Below are 24,613 nucleotides of genomic sequence, written 5' to 3'. Positions count from 1 at the left end.
TAAAATATAATGGAATGAACATGTTAAATACCCACTTTTATTATATTTGTCAGACATCTAAAAACCAACACAAATCCACAGAAAATGACAGAATACACATCAGTGTCCTCAAAGCCCTGTGTTTGTATAATTATTTATTCATTACGACTTCTATCCTGAACTGATTGAGTTCAATCATTCAGTGTTTACTGTTAAATAAATAAATAACAAATAGAGAAAATTAATAGATAAAAAAACAAAAACATGTCTTTGATTTCATCGGAGTTCACTTCCTTGCATCAATGTTAGAAACTGTAATGTGTGTGGACGTGAAGACGGCTGCCGCTGTTAATGCAACTGTTACGGATGTGACATCATGGCAGTATGAGGTCAACACACACACACACACACACACACACACACACACACACACACACACACACACACACACACACACACACACACACACACACACACACACACACACACCACACACACACACACACACACACACACACACACACACACACACACACACACACACACACACACACATACACAAGTCAACACTCTGTAACTCTTCTGCAATCAGAGGCTGACTTCATCTTTCAACCAGCCCCAGAAAGTGTGTGTGTTGGTCAGCATTGCGTGTTGATTGCACCTCGTTACGGCAGAAAGCAGCCGGATGGTGATGGGAGTGTGTATGTTTGTTTGTTTTGTTTGTTTCATTCGGAGATGGGCGAAAGCGTGTTGGTGTGTCTGTGTGTGTGTGTGTAGGGTATTGCCTCAAGTTGCATTTGATGGTTGCACAGGAGAGCAATGAAACCAAGGCTACACACACACACACACACACACACACACACACACACACACACACACACACACACACACACACACACACACACACACACAACACACACACACACACACACACACACAACACACACACACACCCACACACACACACACACACACACACACACACACACACACACACACACACACACACACACACACACACACACACACACACACCACACACACACACACACACACACATTAATATTTGATGTTTCTTCTATATTTACATTGTTTAGGTTTTAAGTTTTTATTCTCTCATTTTGATGCTCCAAACTTTTTTTTCTCGCCAAGAACATCTTGACAGCTTAAACATTTTACCAATGATTGACATAAACATTATCAATGTGTCCCAGTTCATTTTCTGATGCAGTGAATGTAAACGACAGAAAGTGCCTAGCGCTGAAAAGGTCAAAGAATGGTCCAAGTTTATGACTAAGATTTATCAAAACATTTAAAAAAGTAAAGATATAAGGGAGAAATGTTAAAAACTAGCGGTGAGAAGGCTGATTTGTTTTTTAAGAAACAGAGAAGTCTATTTCTACCTGGATTAATTTAAAGATTTGTTTAAATGCATGAAGAAATGTTTAATAAGTTGGATATTCGACACACTGTGGTCTTGCAGTCAGTCACATCAGAGGGTTTCATTTAGGGACTGTTGCAGCTATATTTTGATTTCTATTATTGAATAGTTCAACTTTTTATTCTTGCTGTTTTTGTTTATAGTAAATATTTTATTATTGAGTGTTGTTATTGAAGTTAGTTAAAGTAGTTGTATGCTTTTATTTTGAAGGTGTATTTGGGCACTGGGTGGGCACCTGGTGTAATTGTATGTATTGGAGACAGGTGGTGTGAGAGGTTTTTACCAGGCGAGCACGAGGAGGCCACAGGAAGGCACAGGGAAAGAGGGTTAAACATTTGCATATTGTTAAAGGGACAAAATGTACAGATAGCACTCCTGCCTGGACTTGGAACCTTGAACCGTGTGTAATATCCTCTAACTGGTGCCTCAGCGGCTGTTTTACTTGAGTTTCATTTCTGGTTGATTTCTTTATGATTTTGGCCGTTAAAAGGGACTATCAATAATTGACCATCTGACTTACACAAAACCAATGTTATTTTCTACAGATTTGTATCTTTCACGGTCAACATGTATATATTTTACTTTTTAGTTCTCTTTTATTTTCTATTTTGAGAGCTTTTTTTTCATTGAAAATATGTTTGTTATGTCATGTGACTGTTTGACCCCAAATGGATTGCAGTTCCCTCAAACTTTGATAAACACGGCCATCGGAGACTATCATAGACTGTCAGTTGTTGGCTCTAAAGTAAGCACTGAAGTGAGATTGAAGACATTTCAAATCTAGAAAATATGATGCACTGCATTATGGGATTTTCTCCTGAGAGTATTGAATGTTGTGTTGCAGCATAGACAGTTTGAGAAAAATAAAGTTTGAGTTGCTCCCCCTGAGGTTTTTTTTACTTGTTTCCATCCCGTTGAGTTTTTATTTAGTTTTATGAGGGAAGTTTTTCCTAAACTGCTACAATGCTGTACAGATTGAGACAAATCTAATGTGTGATATTGATCTTTATAAATACAATTGGAATTGAAGAAGACATACTTTATGAATCCCTCCCCACTCTGTTGTGTTTACACACAGGGAGGACATGCACACACAGAGAGGGGGGGTGGCAGAGCAGAAAGGGAGCAGTTTCCAGGTTCGTTGCTCAAGGGCACCTCGGCAGTGGCCTTGGAGGTGAACTGACACCTCTCCAGCTACCAGCTCACTCCATTTTTTTTTTTTGTCCGATCGGGACGTGAACCGGTGACCCTTTTGTTCCAAGACCAAGTCCCTACAGACTGAGCCACTGCCACCTCAAATATATGAACATTTTAACAGGAAATAAGCTTCTAATTCATGTGAGTTTATGACTCATAAAGCCTTGTTATTGTGATTAAAATTAAGCTTTTTTTGAAAATATTTTTGTTATGTCATGTGACTGTTTGACCCCAAACTAATTTAACGTTGTATTTCTACATGAACATCTTCCTCCTCTGCAGCTCGGTGTCTCTGTCCTCTGTGGACCTGCGAGACAAAGTCCTCTGCTCTTTTTCTTCATGTTCAGGCAGAGATCTTCCAGAACTTTTTCTCAGCTGCTGCTTCTTTCTCTTTTGTCTCCCAGCTGTGTCGTTCGGTTGCCTGGTCCTAAAGATGTGATTCTATTTCATTTGACTGTACTGTGCCCAACAAGGCTCGCTCACTTTTGACCTAACAGGGATGAAGACTGTCATATCTCAATAAAGATTTGATAGATTGGAATCACATTTTGTTCAGACGTTCATGTACTCCAGTGCATGTATCACTATAGCTACACATGAAAATGAAGAAATGTGCCATAGAGAGTACAAATATTTTTCTATGGATTGCAACTCCCTCCCACTATAATAAACACAGCCATTTGAGACTGAAAAAGGTCCTTTAGGACAACCCTTCATTACTCCATGTATCATAGACTGTCAGTTGTTGGCTCTCAAGTAAGCAGTGAGGGAGATTTCACACAGACATTTCAAATCTAGAAAATATGATGCACTGCATTACGGGAATTTCTTGGGTGAGTATTGAATGTTGTGTTGCAGCATAGGCAGTAAGAGAAAAATAAAGTTTGTGTGGCTCCCCCTGAGGTTTCTTTCACATTGTTTCCATCGTTAGTTGAGTTTTTATTTAGTTTTATGGGGGAAGTATTTTCTAAACTGCCACAACTTTGTACAGATTGTGGAAGCCCCTGAGAAAATGTGTAATGTGTGATATTGATCTTTATAAATACAATTATTATTATTTTTATTAATAAAAACAAACAAAATGTGTGAGGATCTGGAGTTGGTTTTGAAAGTTGACATCTGAAAATAAAACTATATATTCTTATCAAGGGATTCTAGGGTTAGGGTTCGGGTTAATAAAACAGATGAAATGTTGAAAGTCATCACTCAGGCTGCTGTTATATAATTAATTACATTTTTATTATAACTGTAATTATTATAATAATAACAATATTTTTAGATCAAGGTCTTTCAGTTTCTATAACAGACAAGGCTAGAAAGGTCAAAGGTCAGACTCCTTATAACATTCATCCACACACACACAAATCACAGTGGATGGAGTCGTCATGCCAACAGCAGACATTACTGGTGGTTTCATCACAGAGACAATCCCAGGCCGGCCTCGCTGTATGTGTGTGTGTTTATAGAGATGTAACCCCATCACACACACACCACACACACACACACACACACACAACACACACACACACACACACACACACACACACACACACACACACACACACACACACACACACACACACACACACACACACACACACACACACACACACACACACACACACACACACACACACACACACACACACACACACACACACACACACAGTATTTAAGGGTCTTCTTATCTCAGTTTTGCATCATTCCTGGTGACCTCTGAGAGTGTGTGTGCGTGTGTGTATTAAAAGGGGGATAACAGTTTTATGAGATGAGAGCTTCACAAAAACAAATCCATCACATCTATAACACCATTAATTATTTTTTCAAAACCTCCAGCGTACCACAATCCTCTAAATTCGTCATTTGATTGACAGAAATTGTGATGTATATTAAAGTACTCTAATGCTAGCAGCTCTGTGGGGACATCAATGCTTACATGCTGATAGGCCTCAGGTGCAATGTGGTTTAACATGCTAATTAGCACTAAACACAGAATAGCTGCGGCACAAACAATAAAAAAAAGAGCAGTAGTCTTTTGATTTTTTTGCTAAAAGGCATATAAAGCATGCGTTACTGGCTATGTTTTGGGCTAATAACTGATTGAATTCTCACTCTAAGAGACATAATACAGACAATGTATAGAAATCAAAGCAATCAGTGGATTCAGTTTCAGTTTCTGAGTTGAACTTTGCTGACCTTTGACGGAGCGGTGAAGCTTCTGTCTTTCTGATTCTGGTTCAGCTGGAGTTTTTTTCTGCAGGCAGCTCTGGACCTCAACCCCTATTAACAAAAGTAAAACAATATTTAAGAACAGCTGTTTAAATCAAGTCATTTCATTAATAATTAACATTTAAATAAACTATATGATTTAGGCAATATCACAATGTCCCAGGTTTCTTGGTTGCATGTCATGTAATTCCTCCCTCTTAGATCTTAAATGTCAATTTAAAAAGGTGAAAATGCCCCCCAAATAATCTCTAAAGACCTTTAGCGGGTTTAGGCTACATTCAGCAGAGACCACCAAGTGCCAACGATCGATACACTTGAGGATATTTCATTTAAATGTCTCACAGTCAGCCACTTTCAAGATGCCCTGAAGCAAAATACAGAGAGAGAGAAGCAGAGGGACCAGACAGCTGGTCTCACTACACACACACAAAGAGGATTTCAAGTGATCACACACACACACACACACACACACACACACACACACACACACACACACACACACACACACACACACACACACACACACACACACACACACACACACACACACACACACACACACACACACACACACACACACACACACACACACACACACACACACACACACACACACACACACACACACACACACAATCCGATGTATCACAGCAGCACAGGTGTCACACTACAGGTGATAGTCCAGACAACAAGGACAGAGAGAAGAAACAATGTGTGTGCGTGTGTGTGTTCTCGTGGCGGGCCGTAGTTGAGTCAGACACTTGGCCTCTGATTTCATCACGTCGGTTATGAAAGAGACAGTAAAGTTTAACACACACGCACAAACACACACAAACACACACAGTGTTCCTCCTCTGTTTCTTCAATATTTCATCATGTGGCATAAAAACACACTAACCATGTGGAGATAACCTGCTGTGTGTGTATGTGTGTGAGTCTGCGTGTGCCTGTGTGTAGTGTATGTGTGCGTGTGTGTGTGTAAGAAGGTCAGTCAGGGTTTTTTACCTGCGCTTGGAATCTTTCCTACGAAAGCTAAGCTGACTACACACACCTACTGTGTACACACACACACACACACACGGGTCACAGGTCACAGAGGAAATCTACATAATTAAGATAAGACGTTACTTCCTGTGGAGCAGCAGGCTTCTATCACCGCTTCCTGCTGGGATTAATCCACATGCCACACGTGTTGTTAACATGTGAACAGTCAGTCTCTGATCTTTCCTCCTCTGTGAACTGACACTGAACTACACTGTAACAAGTACACAGTAGTGTTCCTGTTTAAAATGACTCCAGTTTGAGATGCTAGCAAGTTGTTTGTGTGTGGTGGAGAGATACTTCCTGTCAATTACATGTACGTTTGCAGGCATAGAAAGTAACTAAGTACATTTACTTAAGTACTGCATTTTAGCCCGCTGCTGAAATGTTGTGTGCGCCTTTTCAAAATCAGTATAAACTGTTCAGCTAAAAGGCAAGTTTTTCTTATAATGCTATGGTTAGCTTTTGGGCACATATGACTGTTTTTCTTTATATTTCAGAATATTTTAGGAAGAAATAATGGTCCCATCTGACCAAATATAGCATGATAGGACTAATATATAACTCACAAGAAGCATAAAGTATTTAATATCTATGGATTCATAACAAGTTGAAGGGACCACACACCTTGTTAGGACAGGTTTCAATTTCAGATTTTTTAATGCAACTTTAATGAAATCGTGATAATAAATGTCAGAAAATAATCAGTAAGTGTCATAAACTCCATAAAATCCAACTTGCCATGTGTAAGTACTATAAATAACTGTTAAAGACCCATTTAAAGGTCCCATGTCCTGGCCATTTCTACTGCTCATAATTCCATTGTTGAGGTATACTAGAATAGATTTATATTGTGCAATTTTCCAAACTCACATAGGTTTCTCATACAGCATCTCTGTATAGTATGTGTATTCACTCTCTGTCCTAAACGGCTTGTTGGAGCTCCTGCCCCCCCCCCTCCCTATGAGCCCAGTGGCCGTCTGCGAGACAGCGAGACAAAGCGAAACCCAGCCCGAACACACACACACACCCGCAGCCTGGCTGGGAGTTTGTGTGCTCACACACCGACTCACAGCCTCGCCGCGTCCCGCCGTCTCAGGGAGGAGAAATCGGTGGAGCTGCAGCTGAGAAAAGATTGAGTGTGTGTGTGTGTGTGTGTTTGAGGAACCAATCCACGGACTTAACCTAACGGCTCCGCGGACGTAACGTAACGGCTCCACGGATTGGTCTATTTGGACCAATGGGTCTATTTGGGTATGGGCACTTCACTGTACCCAGGAAGAAAACAATGGAAAAGAGAAATCTCCAACGAGGCGTTCTGGGGCAGCACAGACAGGTCTTTTCTGTGTTAGAGTTTTACTCGCTACAGGGTGTACTTTGAGGGTTTGTGACTCTGCAGACCGTTTACATGCAGAAAAACCTTCATAACACACAAGGGGACGGGTAATAACCGGAAAAGCATGACATGGAGGTCCCATGTCATGCTTTTAAGATATTTTAATACCAACTAAGACCTTATTTTTAGATCGAAAACATTTTTTTAAAGATCTGCAGGAACCGTGAGGGAACAGGTGTCTTATCGCCATGGGTCACATGCACCTTTGTTGCAAAATACCGATTTTTTCAAATAACAAACATTGCAGATGCCTTAAAAGGTTTCATATGAGGGCCTCTCCTCTTTAGAACTCATTCATTAAAATGTACCCAATGGGCCTTGTCTGTTACATACAGATCATGTATGAATATATACACAATATATATCTTGTAGTATATATATATATATATATATATATATATATATATATATATATATATATATATATTAACATATAATATCATTATATATTAACATATATCATCATATATCAACAGGGTTCCCACACCTTCTCAAGCACGAAATATAAAGACTTTACAAGGTCACCCTGAATCAAAATCAGGGAAACCAACATGAAATAGTTTGAGACAAAGACCATTTAAAAGAGAAAGGCTTGAAAGTTTGAGCAAAATAATATTTTTTCTTCAAAATATATACAGAGGCACTTTCAATGGCCCATGCCTAGTGTCAAAAAACTTTTAGGCCTTAAGTATTTTAAAATGTGTTTAAAAATGATATTAGGACCATGTATCAACAGTTCTCGCTTCAATTATTTATTTGGGGGAAATATTGAAGGGGTGATAAAAATGTGTGCCAGCATTTGCATTTCTTTGATTGATTTTTAAAAATTATTATATTTAAGTTATAGTATCCAATTCTTATGACACAGCTGATATAACTTCATCTATGCCAGGGAGGCAGGTGAGAGGAGACAGAGTTCAGAGAATGGTGAAGCGTGCAAACAGACTATATTTAAAGAACGTGCCAGACGTGGATGCAGATCACACTGTGTTGAGCCTCCAGCAGCAGACTGCGGACAGATTAGGGTCAAAGGTCAGCAGGTGGCTGCAACTCTGCAGGTCCACGGTCAGGTTTTGCAATCAAACAAGACTGGGATCTGTCAATTACTGTCCTTTGCACATTACTTTATTTTGCACACTTCTGCACAATGCAAAACTGCAAAGAATTGTTATTTTAAATTCACACATACTGCAGATATTAAAAAAACTCACTGTACTGTAGTTACTGTCAGAGGAAAACATCTTTGAGATTTCTATTACTTAATAGTATAACTGGAGATTCTGGGTAATAAAGGAAAAAGTCAAGCAAACTTTATTTATACAGTGTATGTTACTACTTTTACTCAGTGAATGTAACCAAGTGCACTTACTCAGGTACTGCTCAAGTACAATTGAAGGTACGTTACTGGAGTATTTTTCACATTATGCTACTTTTACTCCACTATATTTATTTTACATAAATCATGATATTAAAGGTTAAGCTAGCCAGTGGTATATAAAGTAATAATAATAAAAACATATTTTCTATCTGAAAAATTGAAGTGATAAACACATTAAGATATGTAAGAAATTATAATACAATACATGAATGAACATCATTCTGAAATGGGCTATACTGCATAATGAGTACTTTCACTTTTGGTACTTCAAGTATGGTTAATACATATAGTGTTATAATTATAATACTTTTACTTTAGTGGAACATTGAATTAATTACTTTTACACGTTAGTAATGTAGCATTGCTACCTTTTCTTAATCGAGACATCAGAGTACTTCCTCCACCAGAGCCGGAGGCTATCGTTACGTATAGAAACATATTGAAACAGCTCGTGCGGAGTCTCGTGTCGGTTTTCTGACGACTGATCCGCTCAGGATTGCACCATCGAGGCTCCGCCCCCCGGTGGATGAAGCAAACACACCCGGGGATCGAGCAAGTCCTCAGTCCGGCTGAAAGTTCTGGAGAACAGGGTCAGAGCCGACCAGAGTCCCGGAGGTCCACACTGGATATAAAGCGGAGCAACACACGGACATGACTTTAATTTAAACTCCCAAAGACGGACGGAAGGACTCGGGTTGGCTCGGCTTTGTTCGCTTCAGCTCCGGATATATACATAAACAAAATAGTTTCATTCGTAGTCTTATCAAAAACAGTTCGGTTGTTTTTTTGCAGCTTCCATTTTTGTCACCTTAAGTTTATTAATTTCATTCAGACCGAAAAAGAAACTCAACCAACAGCTGACTGACGAAACGTTGAGCAACCGGGACAATAATAATAATACCGAGACAAAGACGTCACCACCGGACAGTCCGCTATACTGTACCGGTTCAAACTCAGGGGGAAACCTTTTTGTTTTGATGTCTTCAACAACTTCTGCTCCATAGACAGACTGCTGCTGTGACTCACCTGGCTTCCTGTTTACCTGCAGCCCCTCTCTTTAAAGCACAAGGTAAGATATAGAACGAGATCATTTACTTAAGTGAAAGTAAAAGTACACAAATATTGGGTTATACCACTTATTGTAAATCGCTTTGGATAAAACTGTCAGCAAAATGTAAACATATGACATCAAGTGTATGTCGTTGATTCAAGTCACATTACATCAGCCAAATGTACTAAGGTAGGCTACTCATTGTGCAGAATTATCTATATCCGAGTAACTAATACAGTATTATCGATTCTTTTTACCGATGCATTCACATGTAAACAGCATCATTATAGTGTACCTGGTGGAGATGGAGCACACAAACTATTTAATTCACTTTAGGTTGTTTCATCTATAAAAATGATTATATCTAATGGGGCTCAGCTATTTAAGATGCATTACAGTAAAGTGATGTCTTATTTTATACACTCAGCCATTATATCCACATTGCGGATGGTTCTTTATCAAAAATGTCATTGTGTAAGTATTAGGGAAAGCTCCAATCTTTGCAATATTAATATCTATTTGTTCAAAACTATTTTGGATATCTGATTTTCTCCTTTTTCCCAGCACTTCTTATGAGTTCAGCATGTATGTTTGTTAAATCTTTATTTGTCAGTTGAATGCAGTAGGTTATAATGTGAATTTAGCTTTGATATGTGGTCAAGGTGTACACGTTAGCAGTATATGCACTACAGTAGAAATACCTGAAAATTGAACCTAAATGCAGTCATCGAGTAAACATACGTTTTACACCTCTGACAGAGCAGAGTTTATGAATTGTTGCATCAGTTTTCATGGAGATGGGTTTGTTGTTGTGAGCTCAGTAGCTGTTTTGCTTTTGGAACTTTTAAACCATGTTGAAAACAATTGTATTAAAGTTATTTAGAATCAGATACAAAAGATAGCTAATTAGGACCAAAAAATGTGAGCCCTTGTAATTGTAAGATGAGTTTGAAGAGATGTTAGTGAGCAGATTTCCTTCTAAAGTAAAGAGACCAAACAGGACGCGGGACTGAGAGTAGATGTCAGAATGTCTACGTTGAGATGGAGACAAGATAAGAGTACAACTTTTCAATTCCAAATAAAATAAACAAATACATACCAGTAGAGTTCAGTATGTTCAAATAAGGAGCCAACGTGAAAACTCAGCTGCCAGGTTCTATTCCAGAGTAATAAAACCCCACCAACTCCCTGTTAACTCCATGAATCTACATAAGGACACAGTTTTTTTTTACTTTATATATAATTTTAGCTGCCTTTAATGAACGCAATCTCCCATAAGTTAAGACCTTAGGTGTAAGCCTTAGGATTCACATCAAGGCTTGACAAAAAGGTGAGTCTACGGGCAAATGAAAGTGTTGCGCTCAGATACTTGAATAAATAATAGCCTGACAGAGAGGGTGAACTATGGCTGAAAAAAACACTTTATTTAGTGATAAATTCATCCGCCAATTAATTTCTTGGTTGTTTCGTCTATTAAAAAGTCCAGCGCCATTTTTTAAACTTCAAAGTGAAGTCTTTAGATGTCTTGTTTTGTCAGTGTCAAATATGATTTGAAACAGAAAAAGGAACATGAAAAGCTCCATATTTGAAAGGCTGACCACAGCATTTAATGTCATTTTCACATGAAACGTTTTTATTGATTATCAAAATCCTTGGTGATTATTTTGACTAATTCATCAGTCAACTTATCCTTGTAGCTATAGAGTAAACGGTCTAAATGTGTTTTTAAAAAAATCAGACAGTAAAGGATACATCTTGTTATTAAAATAAACTACATTAGCCGAGAGCATTGTGAATTTTACAAATGGCTCAAGCACCGGCGCTGCACATTTTTTATTGGACGTGTAGTTTTGTAGTTGTTTGAGCTGTGCAGTTGTTTGTAGTTTTTGTATAAAGTAATTGTTAAACTTTGTTGAACTCACAAAGGGTTTCTCTTACTACCGCAATGGATGCTGATTTGTCTCAGAATATGTAGATTAAATCTGAGAAACGTGCTTGAGATTTCTCAATCAGCTGCATTTAGTAAAATCTAGTTTAGAGCTTTTTTCTGTGTTTATTATTAACAGTCAGATTTTTGATTGTGAAACAGCAGCTGACTAGATTAGACATCACAAAGCAGAGATTAACTGTGTGTGTTTCGGTGTGTGCGTGTGTCAGTATGACGTTGGTAAGGTGACGCTGTGACTCAGAGTGTTTCACCAGAGTGAAAGCAGCGTTGGCCAACAGCAGGCTACAACACAGCATCACCACGGCGACCAAAGGCTCTGACTAACTATATAAAAACACTCAATGTGAGTGTGTGTGTGTGTGGTAGATGTTGACTGTATTTAAAGTGTGTTTAAACTATAAACTGTTGTGCTCTGATGCAATGATCTGAAAGCTGAAGCGTCTGTCAGCTTACAGGAAGTTTCATCATGAAGCCTATAGACACGTTAGCTGTGTAACATGAGAGCAGCAGAGACTCGCAACACACCGAGATGTGATATAATATCATCTAATAAAACTCTTTTTACTGTGGGTAGATATACCGGTGGGGGGTTGTGAGGGAGGCTCAGCACTGATGTGACCAGCAGAGGGGGCTAAGTAGTGAATGGAAAAAAAGTTCCAGTTTCTTCTAGAACAATTCTTGAAATACGACCAACTATTACCACACGTTCGTAATTTCATTTCTCATATTTAAACTGTTCAGAACTTATGTTCAGTGCTTTTTTTAAATTAGTTACTTGCTGCGTCTGTCTAATTATCAATTATATTGTTTAATTATTTTACATCTCATTATAAACATTATTTTATTCTTACTCGGGTGTTTTTTTTTTTTTTTAATGATGCTCGGATTTTCTTTGCCGTTTAGGTATTTATTACAAGATCATACCTAAAACACACATACATTGTGAACCGTCACTGAAATCTTCAGACTTAAGCAACTATACAAATAATTGTTATGATAAAAATAAAAATGGGAAAACAATGCGACTGCGATTCAGGTGCATAGTTTTGCACATTGTTTATGTTTTTTGTTTTCTTTGTATCGTTTCTGTTCTGATTTCATGTAAAGCGTCTTTGAGCATCAGGAAAAGCGCTGTACAAATCCCATGTGTTATTATTATAGATTTATAATGCGTGTATGTATAAAATGTATTTATTATGTGTTTCAATTACCCAAACCCATTAATTAATCCAACCCAAAGCCTTACATTTTAATTCACTTTTTTCACTTTGATAATATTGTTTTAAAATGCCTCCTCTTCAGCCACAGTTATATCAAAAGATGCAAGTTGTAATTAACCGGATGTCTTTTGTCTCCTCCAATCACAGATGAGCATGGCCGTGACTGCAGCCAGTTCTCAGCGCTGTCTGAAGAGACTGTTGGACGAGCCCCAGGACAATTCACCCAAATGGAAAGCAGCTCGTCTGGATCCGACCCCTCCGGCCACCGGACTCTCGCAGTGCCTCAGGCCCATAAGCCCCTCCCCCAAGCCCGACCAGAGCCAATCACCTTCCAGAGTGGGATCCTACATCCTGTTTAAACGCTGCGAGGGGGAGAAGACTTACAGGGCCGAGCACGCACACACAAAACAGCAATACACCTGCCAGGTAGAGCTACCAATGTCACTGATACTGGAACAAGTACTACAAATACTGCTTATACTGTAACACATACTGGTGCTAATGCTATTGATTCTGCCAAAATTATAGCTTATACTTCTGAAAGGAATTGTGATACTACATTAAACATAACTCGTACTGAAAAAAATATGATTGATACCGTTTATATCTATGCATGAATACTGTTTAAAGTGGTAAAAATAGTACAGTTACTTAAAGCTAATGGGTTAATACTTATATTGTTTATACAGCAAAAATATTATCGTGCTTGTATAAAAAGGCTACATTATATACTGCCAAAAATAAAGCTAAAACTGCTGAAAATACTTTTAACTTACTTGATCATTTGAATATACAAGTACTACTTGTGCCAATATTGCTGAAAATACTATAGATACTGCCAACTGCTAATCCTGCTAAAATATTACAAAATGCTTCTGGAAATTCTTGATATTGCTTATAAAACTACTCATATTGCTAAAATAAATACCAATAGTTTTGGAAACACTTTTATGGTTATACCTGCAAAAAATTGTTATTGAAAAACGTTTTGGAAATAATGCTGATACTGCTAGTAATATTGTAAGTACTGTTGAAAATACTCATGATATTGTAAAAACACCTGCCCATGCCACAGTGAAGTTTCTAACTGTAACCGTGTTATCTAACCTGAATGTCATGGTTACAGGTGATTCCTCTGCGTGGTTACCAGGAGCGGTTGGCTGCTTACTCCCGCATCGGTGACCATGACAACATCTGCAGCCTGCAGGACGTAGTGATTGGCCAGGACAGCGTGTACGTCTTCCTTCCCACTCACCACGGTGACATGCACGCGTATGTGCGAAGCAGGAAAGTTGTCGGCGAGGAGGAGGCGGGGCATCTGTTCACTCAGATGCTGAACGCCGTGACTCACTGTCACCAGCACGGCGTCGTCCTGAGAGACCTGAAGCTCCGCAGGTTCGTCTTCACCGACAAATACAGGTGAGACTGAAAATAATGACACTGCTAACATCAGCAGTATTATTAGTAGCAGCAATATCATAAATGGTATCAGTGTTAAATGGATGAAACCATAAATGTGTGTAATGACGTATAAATTAAATGTTTGGTTTTATTTCTGCAGGACACGTGTTGCTCTGCTCGGCCTCGACGACTGCGTCCTCCTGCACGGGAACCATGACGACGACTCTCTGACGGACAGACACGGCTGCCCCGCCTACGTCAGCCCCGAGCTACTGACCAATGGGCACAGGTCTTACTCGGGCCGCGCCGCAGACATCTGGAGCATGGGCGTGTCTCTGTACACCATGCTGATTGGACGATACCCGTTTCAGGACACACAACCCGCTGCGCTGTTCGCTAAGATCCGCCGCGGGGCCTTCAGCCTGCCTGATTGGCTTTCGCCACGAGCCAAGTGTCTGATTGGCTGCATGCTGAGGAAGTCACCCGCAGAGAGACTGACGGCGTCGGAGCTGCTGATGCACCCGTGGCTTAACAATCCCCGCATGCAACATCACAAAACACAAAAGACTCATCACAGCTCGCACAAAACACCACAGACTAAACAAGAGGACGATGACCAGGTGGTTCCAACATGGACTGAAAAACACTAAGACACACAATTGTACTTCTATACTTGTGAGGACCCAAATCAATGTAATTCAACTCCACCCCTAGAGTTTTAAAGAAGTATTATTGTTTGCATCGATGCCATAAAGAAAGCCAACAGCTAGCTTCTAATTTAGCAAGTTCTTCAGACCACTCGGTAAAAATCCAAAACACATTGCTTCGTGTTTTTTTATTAGACTTTGGTTGTTCCACCCAACGCCAAATCCGCCCTGGGTAACTGCTGATACATACAGGGGAAAATCCAAACACCATCCTCTTATGGTTTTGGTGTCGCAATGGTTGAAGCATGTCCTTTTCTGTGGTAAACTAAGTATTCATTTACACAAGAACTCGTACCAAGAAACAGACAGTATTGCATAATTAAAAAGGAAGGATTATTATTGGGAAACCAATCTAAATGCTGATAGTGCCATTCTTCTCCAGCCATTAATTCCACAGTGAAGGAACATTTACTTAATCGTTAATTTATTCCATAACTTGTCTATTGCCATTAAGCTAATTAGCCCCAACCCTTGGGGGACCTTAACCTGATATTTACTCTAATAAAAAAAAACACACTGAAAACCTCAAACAGCCTTCAGACAAAATATCACAACCAGTCAAAAACTGAAGTAGGTCCTCACAAAGATAGACATACAAGAGTGCACACACACACTACAGACACAGTATAATCCTGGGTTACTTGACCAGACTCACATGTGCCTTCCTCAACTAGCGACTTCTAAAGTAGAGAAATTCCCAGAAACAATGTAAAGGGGACCAGCCACTTTCTCTCAGTGTTTACACTTCCTGGTTGCTTCCTAGAATTATAAGACAAGGATCCGCCTGTGTTTGCAAAAATAAATAAAAATCTTCCTAAAAAACAGAAATCCCCAGAGAAAAGTTCAGAAGTTTAGATTAAGTTTAAGTCTGATTTTAAATTAGCTGAGCTTCCCATTCTTTTCTGGTGATCCTAGTGTAATGGAAGCTATTTTATTCACGATTAAAACATTCACACTCCATTGATTTCTGTTTTTGTGGTGCCTATAAAACTGGTTATCCAAAAAAAGGATTAACTCATATTATAAGAAAGATTTATGTTTTCTTGAGACATGAAATATTTCCTGGATTTCAAATATGTTCACCTCAGCAAAAATAGAAGGATTATTCTGGGACATCAAAAGTGGCTCTCGATCGACCACCATCCCAAAATAACAGTGCCGTATTTCGTGATCATAAAAAAAAAAACTATTTTTGATGCGTGTCAACAGAAGAGTATAATTACATCTCAGAATAAAGGAACGAATATAAGCACTGTGTGTTGAATCATAATATGAAAATAGCAATGTTGTAATCTTGAGATAACTGGCCTAAAACATTTCCCAACACTGAAGTCTTTGACAGAACGACCACGCAACCAGCCAATAGGATGCCTTCTTCTGAATGTGTCACACCTCAGTTCTAGAGATACAATTAAAGATGTTTCACAAACTGTTCTGCCTCCAACTGGTTTTTGTTTATGCTTTAATTTAATTAGTCCTCAACTAACAAAACACACAAAGCCGGTCTGTATTTTTTTATTTGGTTATTAAAATGTTTGGGATTTGTGTAGAAACCTGTTTGTATCTCACGTAGCAACATGAGGCACAAGTGTCTAGCATTAAGTGTTACTGATTATATCGTCTAACTTTCAGCCAAAAAGACAGACTCTCTTAAAAAGAATAGAGTCAATTGGAATTGTTATAAAGGCAATAGTATAAAGCAGTTAAAAAAGCAGCATTTAATGGTATTTAAATCAAAAATATCCCCACTGTTAAGTTTGATGATAATATTGCTACCAACTCCACATCTATATTACCTACCTTTACAGCCGCCCAAACTGTTAAACGGGCCCTATTGTGCTTTTGGGGGTTTCCCTTTCCTGTAGTGTGTTATAGAGGTCTTTGTGCATGTAAATGGTCTGCAAAGGCTAACATCCCAAAGTTCCCTCCAGACGGAGTTTCTCTCCCAGACACTCGTGCTTCTATTGACTAGCACTCCAACACTTTAGCCGCTTTCACACCAAGTACTTTGCCGTACTTAGTTCCCAGCACTTAGTTCCCCCATGGAACGACCTCCGTTCACACCGGAATAAGTCCCTGGGGGAGGATTAGGCAAATGAAGCCGCTAACGTCACTTCTTCTTCTTCTGCTTTGGGTTTACTGGCAGGCCGCAAACAACTTCACGGCGTATACTGCCACCCGAAGTCCCCGGCCGGAAGTCCCCGGAGTTGGGGACTGGCTTCAGTAGAAGCCTTCCGAGTAAATCGCCAGAACGCCGACACCTCCTCATCTCCACCGCTGCTATGTTTCTTTTTGTGTTGCCATAAGTTATTCTCTCTCCGTTGGTGCGCTGGGCTAATAATGCTAATGCCAGCAAATAAAATGGCGGCTTCACAAAACTTTTCAGAGTTTTAAGGGGCGTGGTTTGCAATTCGCCCAGCCAATCAGAAATTGGAATTTTTTTCTCCCCAGGAAAGTACCTGCTCTCTAGCAGGGACTGAAAAGGGGTTAAAAGTTCTCTGAACTAAGTTCTCTTTTTGGTGTGAACGCAAAATCCCAGGAACTATCGGAACTAAAAGGGAAAAGTACGGGGAAAAGTACTCCGGTGTGAAAGCGCCTAATGTATGTGATAGGCTAAGGGGCGGGACATCTCTAAGTTGCCGACCAATCACAACAGAGCCGGCCAGCTAACCAATGAGAGCAGTCTGGTTTTAGACAGAGGGTGGAAAGAGGTGCTGCAGCACAGGCAGTATGAGAAAAATAAAGACCTTTTTGAACATTAAAGCCTGTAAATATTTCACATTGGAGTTCAGAAATCTGAAAATAAGCAGAATATGGCCCGTTTAAAGAGTAAAGACAGAAAGAAAGGAAAATGTAAACATCATACTGTGCAGTTTCTCTCACCTTCTTCTTTTATTGTTAAATCTCATCGGACAGCAGAAGACATCCATTTGAGCTTCCATCAATACAGTGAGATTTCTGAATTTTCTGTAGTCCTTCATCTAATTTCCAACACCCACTTTACTCTCTGTTCTTTCCTCGTCTCCAGTAAAGTGTCCCTCTTCGATGGCAGCAGCCAATCAGGAGCCAGGTTCAGTGTCCATGTCATCTGTGTCGTCACCCTCCGAGCGGCAGATCTCCTCTAGCGCCAGCTCTGGCAGGAAACAGGAAGTGAATAATAGAAAATAAATGTGTTTATTTCAGAATTTACAAAAATGTAGACATCTGAAAGATATTTCTGTACTTGACTGAATTGAATAAGAGGGTCAAACATGTCGCTCTTAAGACTATATTTATTAATCATAATATCATAAAACACCATAATATTAAACATTTTTTTACATTTACAGCATGTTTACAACAAGCAGCAACACTAATGGCTGGAAGAGAACTGTGAGAAGACACTAAACTGACCTGATGGAGTGGATGAAGCCATAATGTGACCGACAAGAATCAAGTACAGTTTCCATGTCAATGTCATCGTGAAATCCAGTGTTATTGGATCAGTAACTTACATTTAGTGATTGCGGGCTGCAACTCAGTTTTTATTTTATTTTTTATTTTATAAATGGCATAGCATTCCCCATGTTATCTGGCTGATCCCATGAGTTCTACGCATTGACGTGTAAATACAATTTACATATATCGCTTCTTAATCAGACTGCTCTCAGAAGATAACTGCTAGTGTAAAATCTGACTGCTTCAACAGCCTGACAGAAGAGAAAGAACATAACACTATTTCGTCTTTTGATTAGTGTGTTTGTTTGTTTGTTTGTGCGTGTTTGTGCGTACCCTCGCTCTCGCTCAGCTCGGGGATCCTCCTCAGCGTGTCTCGTACGGCGGGGATCACCTGGTCGTACATGTGCAGCAGTGGCCTGCAGCTCTCTGAGAAGCTGCCGTGATGCAGCAGCAGCCAGTGCAGCAGCAGCAGACACTCTCTGAGCAGGGAAGCAGCAGGGCCGCGCCACCATGGTAACAAGGGGGTGGGGCACTCTGGTGGGGGCGGGGCCAAGCCTGAAGGAAAGACGGAAAAAATGACAATAATTGGTAATCAACTATTTTTAGGACACATTAATGGGTTTTATAAATAGTTTAAGGGACAAGGGGTGAAATAAATAAGTCTGACCTGTTGAACCGCGAAGATCCAACCACTGACGATGGAAAACAATCACCACAGTCTGGACCAACTGAGAGAGAGCGAGATGAGAGAAAGTTGCAACACAACATTTAATGTAACTATATAAAAACAGAGCAGAGGGTCAGACAGTCTTACCTCCGTGTCACATTGACAGGTGCTGTGCTGGTTGTTAGTCCAGCTCTCTGCTCTCTGGGCCATCAGTCGGCTCAGCAAACGAACCACCTGTGGCACAAAGACAATCATGGCCCAAACTAAAGTATTGTAAATTCTCAAATAAATAGGTAGAATCGAGAATTGGAGGGATGAAACCCTCTTTAATGGTCACACATGCAGAGCACACAGCACACACAGTGACATTTGGCCTCTGCATTTAACTGATCCTAGTAGTAGGAGCAGTTCATTTTTTAATTAAGTCGAGTTCACAATACAGCAGCACATTTTAAAAAGACATATCATTCGGTTGTCAACAATGTATGCCCTATACACTGTGGAGAAAAAGGACACGTCCCTCTTAGGAGGGTTTGTGTTTGGATGGAACTTCATATTTGCGTTGTACAGCATTGAGTTCTTCATTTTACTCATTGTAAATAACGTTACTTAAAAAAACAAAACATACACTGTTTAAGTAGAGTCAGATTATTTTAGCACCCCCATGGTCTTTTCCTAAATCAATTCGCCATTATCCATATTTGGAGATTTAATGGCACTGAGGCTACAAGGACACGCATGACTCGTAGAGAATTAGAACAGACCGAAACAATTGAGGTTAGATGCAGTCGGACAACAAAAAAGTAATAAGACCAAGTCCATTTCTTCAACTATTATACGAAGCAGAATCACTACACCTCTGCAGCATGTATGTGTGTGTGTGTGTAAACGTGTTTGTGTTACCTGCAGGTCCAACAGAATCCAGTCTGTGTGTGTTGCCTGGTTGTCTGGTCTCGTTCTGATAAACTGGAACAACTTCAGGAAAATGCACGGGTCTAAAGAAAACAACAACAATCAAACACTGCTGCAGTTACATCATGTGGAGCAGACACATGTAGTGAACATTAGAAGCAAAGTAAAAAACCTTTATAAACTTCAAAGAGAGGTTACAGAGCATGAGAATGACATAAACTTGGAGTGAAGTCAATGCCATATCAATACTCTAGCAGTGTGTGGAGACTGACCGTGCTGAGAGCAGAGCTGCTGGGCCAGTGTGTGTTGGTCGGACATGGACGTGAGGACGGACACACCCCCCGACACTGTCTGCAACCCGCAGTCTGCTGACAAACACACACACACCACCTGCAACACACACTGCAACCTGAGAGAGAAACAGAGACACACATGTAAGAGTGTAAACTAATACATCATAAGTCAACACAGGAAGGGTACATTCTGAATTGGAGTCATTTCTGGAGTAAGAAATAAACAAGTGGCTCCTTTTTAATTCTGATCTCATGGTCAGACTGAAGAATTAATATTGTATCAGTTATTTATATACTTCGTTACATCTTTACAGTCATTGTAAATCACTGTGGTTTACGCTCAGATATTGCATCACGGACAGTCAGTGGAAAAATTCATAAACCCCACACTCCCTGCTCGGGCACTCCTCTTTCTCCAGTGGTATTCCTCCAAGGTGTGTGTTGCATCATGTGTTTGTGTGTGCATGCGTGTGTGTTTGCAATGTAATTAGACGTTTGTCGAAAAAGAATGTGCGCTAAAGAGAGTTACCCAAGGCATGAAGTTTCATGACACCTTCAATGAAGAGCTCACATATTGAAGACAAAAACTCTGAACATCTGTCAAACTTGTTAATTCATCATCAAGTGACAACTCATTACCCTGATACTGATCTTCATGAAGACTCTTATTCTTGATTCTCAAGAATTTGATTCTTGCCAAGACCACAGTTAAGTTTAAAGAGAACACATTTGTATTTTGTGCCATGCTTTAATGTTCAAAAAGCTCTTTATTTTTCTCATACTGCCTGTGCTGCAGCACCTCTTTTCACTGGTCAACCATTCAACTATTACATTATTCAGCTATTTCAGGACATCAAGGCTATACATGTTGTTTATACCTTTTTTTAAACCTTTTCTTTTAAATATTAAGCTTTTTCTGCATTTTTGTAGCTAAAAGCAGCTACCATTCAGCTAATAACATATTCAGCTTTTTCTGCATTTTCAGCTAAATTCAGCCACAAATGTTCACAGTTTACAGCATTCGCACGCATTTTCTGCAGGAAATGCATTTTCTAGTTTTTATTTGAGTTGCTCTGTGTTAGGGCTGGGTGGAAAAATAATTCCAACAAAAATAAAAAAATAAACAGAAAACAAGCTATCAAGATTAAAGGTAGGGTAGGTAAGTTTGAGAAACCGGCTCGAGATACACTTTTTGTTATATTCCATGGAATGCTCTTAACATCCCGATAGCAATGAATATCTTAAGTGCTTTGACAAAAAATCCATAAAAAAATGTCATCTGTGGAAGCCGTAGTACTGTAAAAAGCACGACCAATCATTTTAGCCGGCCCGGCTAAAATGATTGGATGGCCTACCTGCCTGTCAGCCTTCCATCTGTGCACAAACTTATCTCGTGCCCTCATTGGTCATGTGCGCGTTCGTGTGTGTTGGAGGAGGGGCTCTATAAGGAAGTGGCAGATTTTCTCCGGTTGTGTATTTTCAAATTCTAGCGATCTCGAGCCGGTTTCTCAAACTTACCTACCCTACCTTTAAGCAATTATTGTGACGCACTCCATTTCGCAATGATGCTCTTGTTTTGCGTCATAAATCCAGCACACCTCTTTCCACTACATCAGTACACTTTCACCCATGTCTGAAGCCAAAAACTTCCACTGAGCCAGGCTGTGGCACGTCCGTTCAGTGTGCCAAGATGACGGAACGACAGACTGTGGTTCACAAGAAAAGTGAAAGCAATTCAGCTGTTTGGAAACCTTTTTTTTCCAAGGATTGTGTGTGTGATTGTGTGTGTGATTGTGTGTGTGATTGTGTGTGTACCTGTCAGCATGTGTGTGTGGCGTCCTCTCAATAAGCACGCACAGAGTCTTCATGGCATTGAGGACAAGCTCCTCATTCTGCGAGACGCCTTCACTGCTTTGCCCGGCTTCACACAGGTGCAATAGGGACTGCAGCAAAGCATTCTGGGAGCACAAACCCACACTTGCAGTAGAGGGTTCAGTCTAAGAACAGAGGGAGCAAAAGAAAATATAATTAAATGTTTTTCGGTGAGGGAAAACAATCACAGTTAATCATAATAACATAATGATCAGAAGCCTTCTAGAAGTGAAGTTTTATAGAGTCGAAATGTTCTAAATTAATTAATTAGTCAAATATACACCATATCCGAAAGTGGAAAGGTGTGCGTGTCCATCAGTTTGTTTCAGATTGTACCTTTATGTCTGGAACTTTGCTCTGACTCTCCTTTGACAGCACAGCCTCCACCACCTGGAAATGAAAAATAACTGTTGTCATCTATACTCAGGGATGCAAACTCATCAGGTATGAAAAAGGTGACAAGGATCCGAGCCCCCCGACCCCACGGAATATCGGCTTTAAAATGAGGAATAACAGAGGATTTTAGCAGTCAGAACAACTAAAGCAGTTAATAACAGAAACGCCAAAGAGTCACATCTAATAGAAATGTATAAAAGCATTTATTTTAATTGTGGAGCAGTCAGTTTATAATTTTGGCAACACTGTTGAGCATTTTGAAAATGTATTTTCATGCCTCTGTGCAAGGCTTAGTCTTTCTATCTTTATAGCCACTGGTGTAGAGTAACTAAGTTCATAAACTCAAGTACTATACTTGGGTACAATTTTGAGATACTTGTACTTTATTTAAGTATTTCAATGTTTTGCTACTTTGTTCTTCTTCTCCACTACAGTTCAGAGGTACATGGTGTACTTCTACTCCTCTACAGTTCAGAGGTACATGGTGTACTTCTACTCCTCTACAGTTCAGAGGTAAATGGTGTACTTTTCCTCCACTACATGTATTTAATACCTTTAGTTACTTGACAGATGTGGATGAATGATGTGAAATATAATCAAGTGTTAAATCAGACTTTAGTTCCACCTGGAGTAAATTCACAAGCTACCCTGCAGTATACAAAGTCATTCAAACTAGCTGCACCTTTACCAGCTTTGAGAACACTTTCATGATCAATCATTATAAAACATATCATATGTATTATTCTGAAATGGACCAATCTGCACAATGAATACTTTTACTGTCGCTACTTTCACTATATTTTGATGATAATACTTTTATTTGAGGAACATTTTGAATGCAGGACTTTTACTGTAACAGAGTATTCCTACACTCTGGTACTTCTACTTTTACTCTAGTACAAGATCTGAGTACTTCTACCTTTACTCAAGTACAAGATCTGAGTAGTTCTACTTTTACTCAAGTACAAGATCGGAGTACTTCTACTTTTACTCTAGTACAAGATCTGAGTACTTCTACTTTTACTCAAGTACAAGATATATAGGCTACCACCTCCGTTTATAGCCTATGAAAAAAACTATTTGAAAACGAAGGCTAAAGCTAACGTTAGCAGATAGTGACAATGTATGCTAGTTAGCTAGCTCAATAATATTGCGACAGAAAAACTTTTCAGTGCACATCACGCTCTGCCGCTCCGACAGGGAGCTCTGCTCTGAACACCTGAACGGCCCGTTCTAACAGCTGTTCACCAGCGGTCCAGTCTGTGCCACAGTGACTCCGGACCGCACAGTTAATATTAACGAACGCACCGTAGGTAATGTAGCTGCTGAAGCTAGACCCTCATCCCGGAGCAGCAGAACCTTATTATACATCTATGAGCAGAGCCGACAGGCAGGAAGACTCGAGCACACAGCTCTCGCTTCATTATAATATATAAAAAAAGAACACCATGCGTGTCATGATGGCACATAACAGCTCGCGGCCGCAGATTACTCCGGGTCCCAGACCCCCCCCCATACCCCAAAAATATTTTTATTGCAGATCTACATGAATCACACAAACGACCTATTTTGGATTCAAAACGGCGAATTTCGCCGAAAGGTGACAAGTTTGCATCCCTGTATACTGCAAACGGGGAAAGACCTTTTCTACTGGGTCGGAAAAAGCCTCAGTCAGAAAAAAAATATGTGATTTCAATGTTGTTATTAAAAGTGTGTCTGCAGGTTCATTACAGGTGTTGTTACTGTTGTGTCATCACCTCGTTACTGTGGGCCAGCAGCAGGTGGAGGAGCCTCAGAGCAGCCAAACCAGTGTCCTCCACGCTGAAACCAGTGGAACCAGCCTCCTCCAGTCTCCCCAGTCCAGCTGTAATGCCTGCAGGGAGCGAGCTGACAGCGGGGGTGGAGCGGAGCGAGTCCAGAGCCTGACAGAGCCGAGACAGGTGGAGGTCCAACAGAGGGAGGAGGAGCACAGCTCCAGGACACGACCTGCACGCACAAACACACAGAATATTTTTAGATTAACCTGTTTAGCCCTGAGCCTGTTTTT

The 24,613-nt window shown here is 39.9% G+C and overlaps 2 protein-coding genes across 7 annotated transcripts in view; one reads left to right on the top strand and one right to left on the bottom strand.

Annotated features, from left to right (window-relative positions):
• Positions 1-4,875: 4,875 nt before the first annotated feature.
• Positions 4,876-24,613, bottom strand: part of atrip (ATR interacting protein) — a 31,274-nt gene continuing 11,536 nt past the window's right edge. For 5 of the 6 annotated variants that reach the window (XM_034139050.1, XM_034139049.1, XM_034139053.1 and 2 more), the window contains exons 10-18: positions 24,324-24,552; positions 22,507-22,560; positions 22,114-22,295; positions 20,278-20,414; positions 19,997-20,088; positions 19,241-19,327; positions 19,094-19,154; positions 18,760-18,981; positions 17,852-18,121 (exon numbers count right to left, since the gene is read on the bottom strand). In XM_034139050.1, the coding sequence (XP_033994941.1) occupies positions 18,048-18,121; positions 18,760-18,981; positions 19,094-19,154; positions 19,241-19,327; positions 19,997-20,088; positions 20,278-20,414; positions 22,114-22,295; positions 22,507-22,560; positions 24,324-24,552 (1,138 nt within the window). In that variant the 3' untranslated portion in view covers positions 17,852-18,047. Of the gene's footprint in view, positions 4,898-17,851; positions 18,122-18,759; positions 18,982-19,093; positions 19,155-19,240; positions 19,328-19,996; positions 20,089-20,277; positions 20,415-22,113; positions 22,296-22,506; positions 22,561-24,323; positions 24,553-24,613 lie in introns of those variants that run through there. The other variant, XR_004556609.1, reaches the window with a different exon arrangement.
• trib3 (tribbles pseudokinase 3) lies at positions 9,173-16,420 on the top strand. Its single transcript, XM_034139055.1, has 4 exons — positions 9,173-9,730; positions 13,028-13,306; positions 14,007-14,299; positions 14,442-16,420. The coding sequence occupies exons 2-4, from the start codon at positions 13,028-13,030 to the stop codon at positions 14,929-14,931; spliced, it is 1,062 nt and encodes a 353-aa protein (XP_033994946.1). The 5' UTR covers positions 9,173-9,730; the 3' UTR covers positions 14,932-16,420.

This window comes from Trematomus bernacchii, unplaced genomic scaffold, assembly GCF_902827165.1.
Source record: "Trematomus bernacchii unplaced genomic scaffold, fTreBer1.1, whole genome shotgun sequence".
NCBI lineage: Eukaryota > Metazoa > Chordata > Actinopteri > Perciformes > Nototheniidae > Trematomus > Trematomus bernacchii.
Note: the sequence above shows the minus strand (reverse complement) of the source record. Positions and strands in the feature narration are given on the sequence as shown.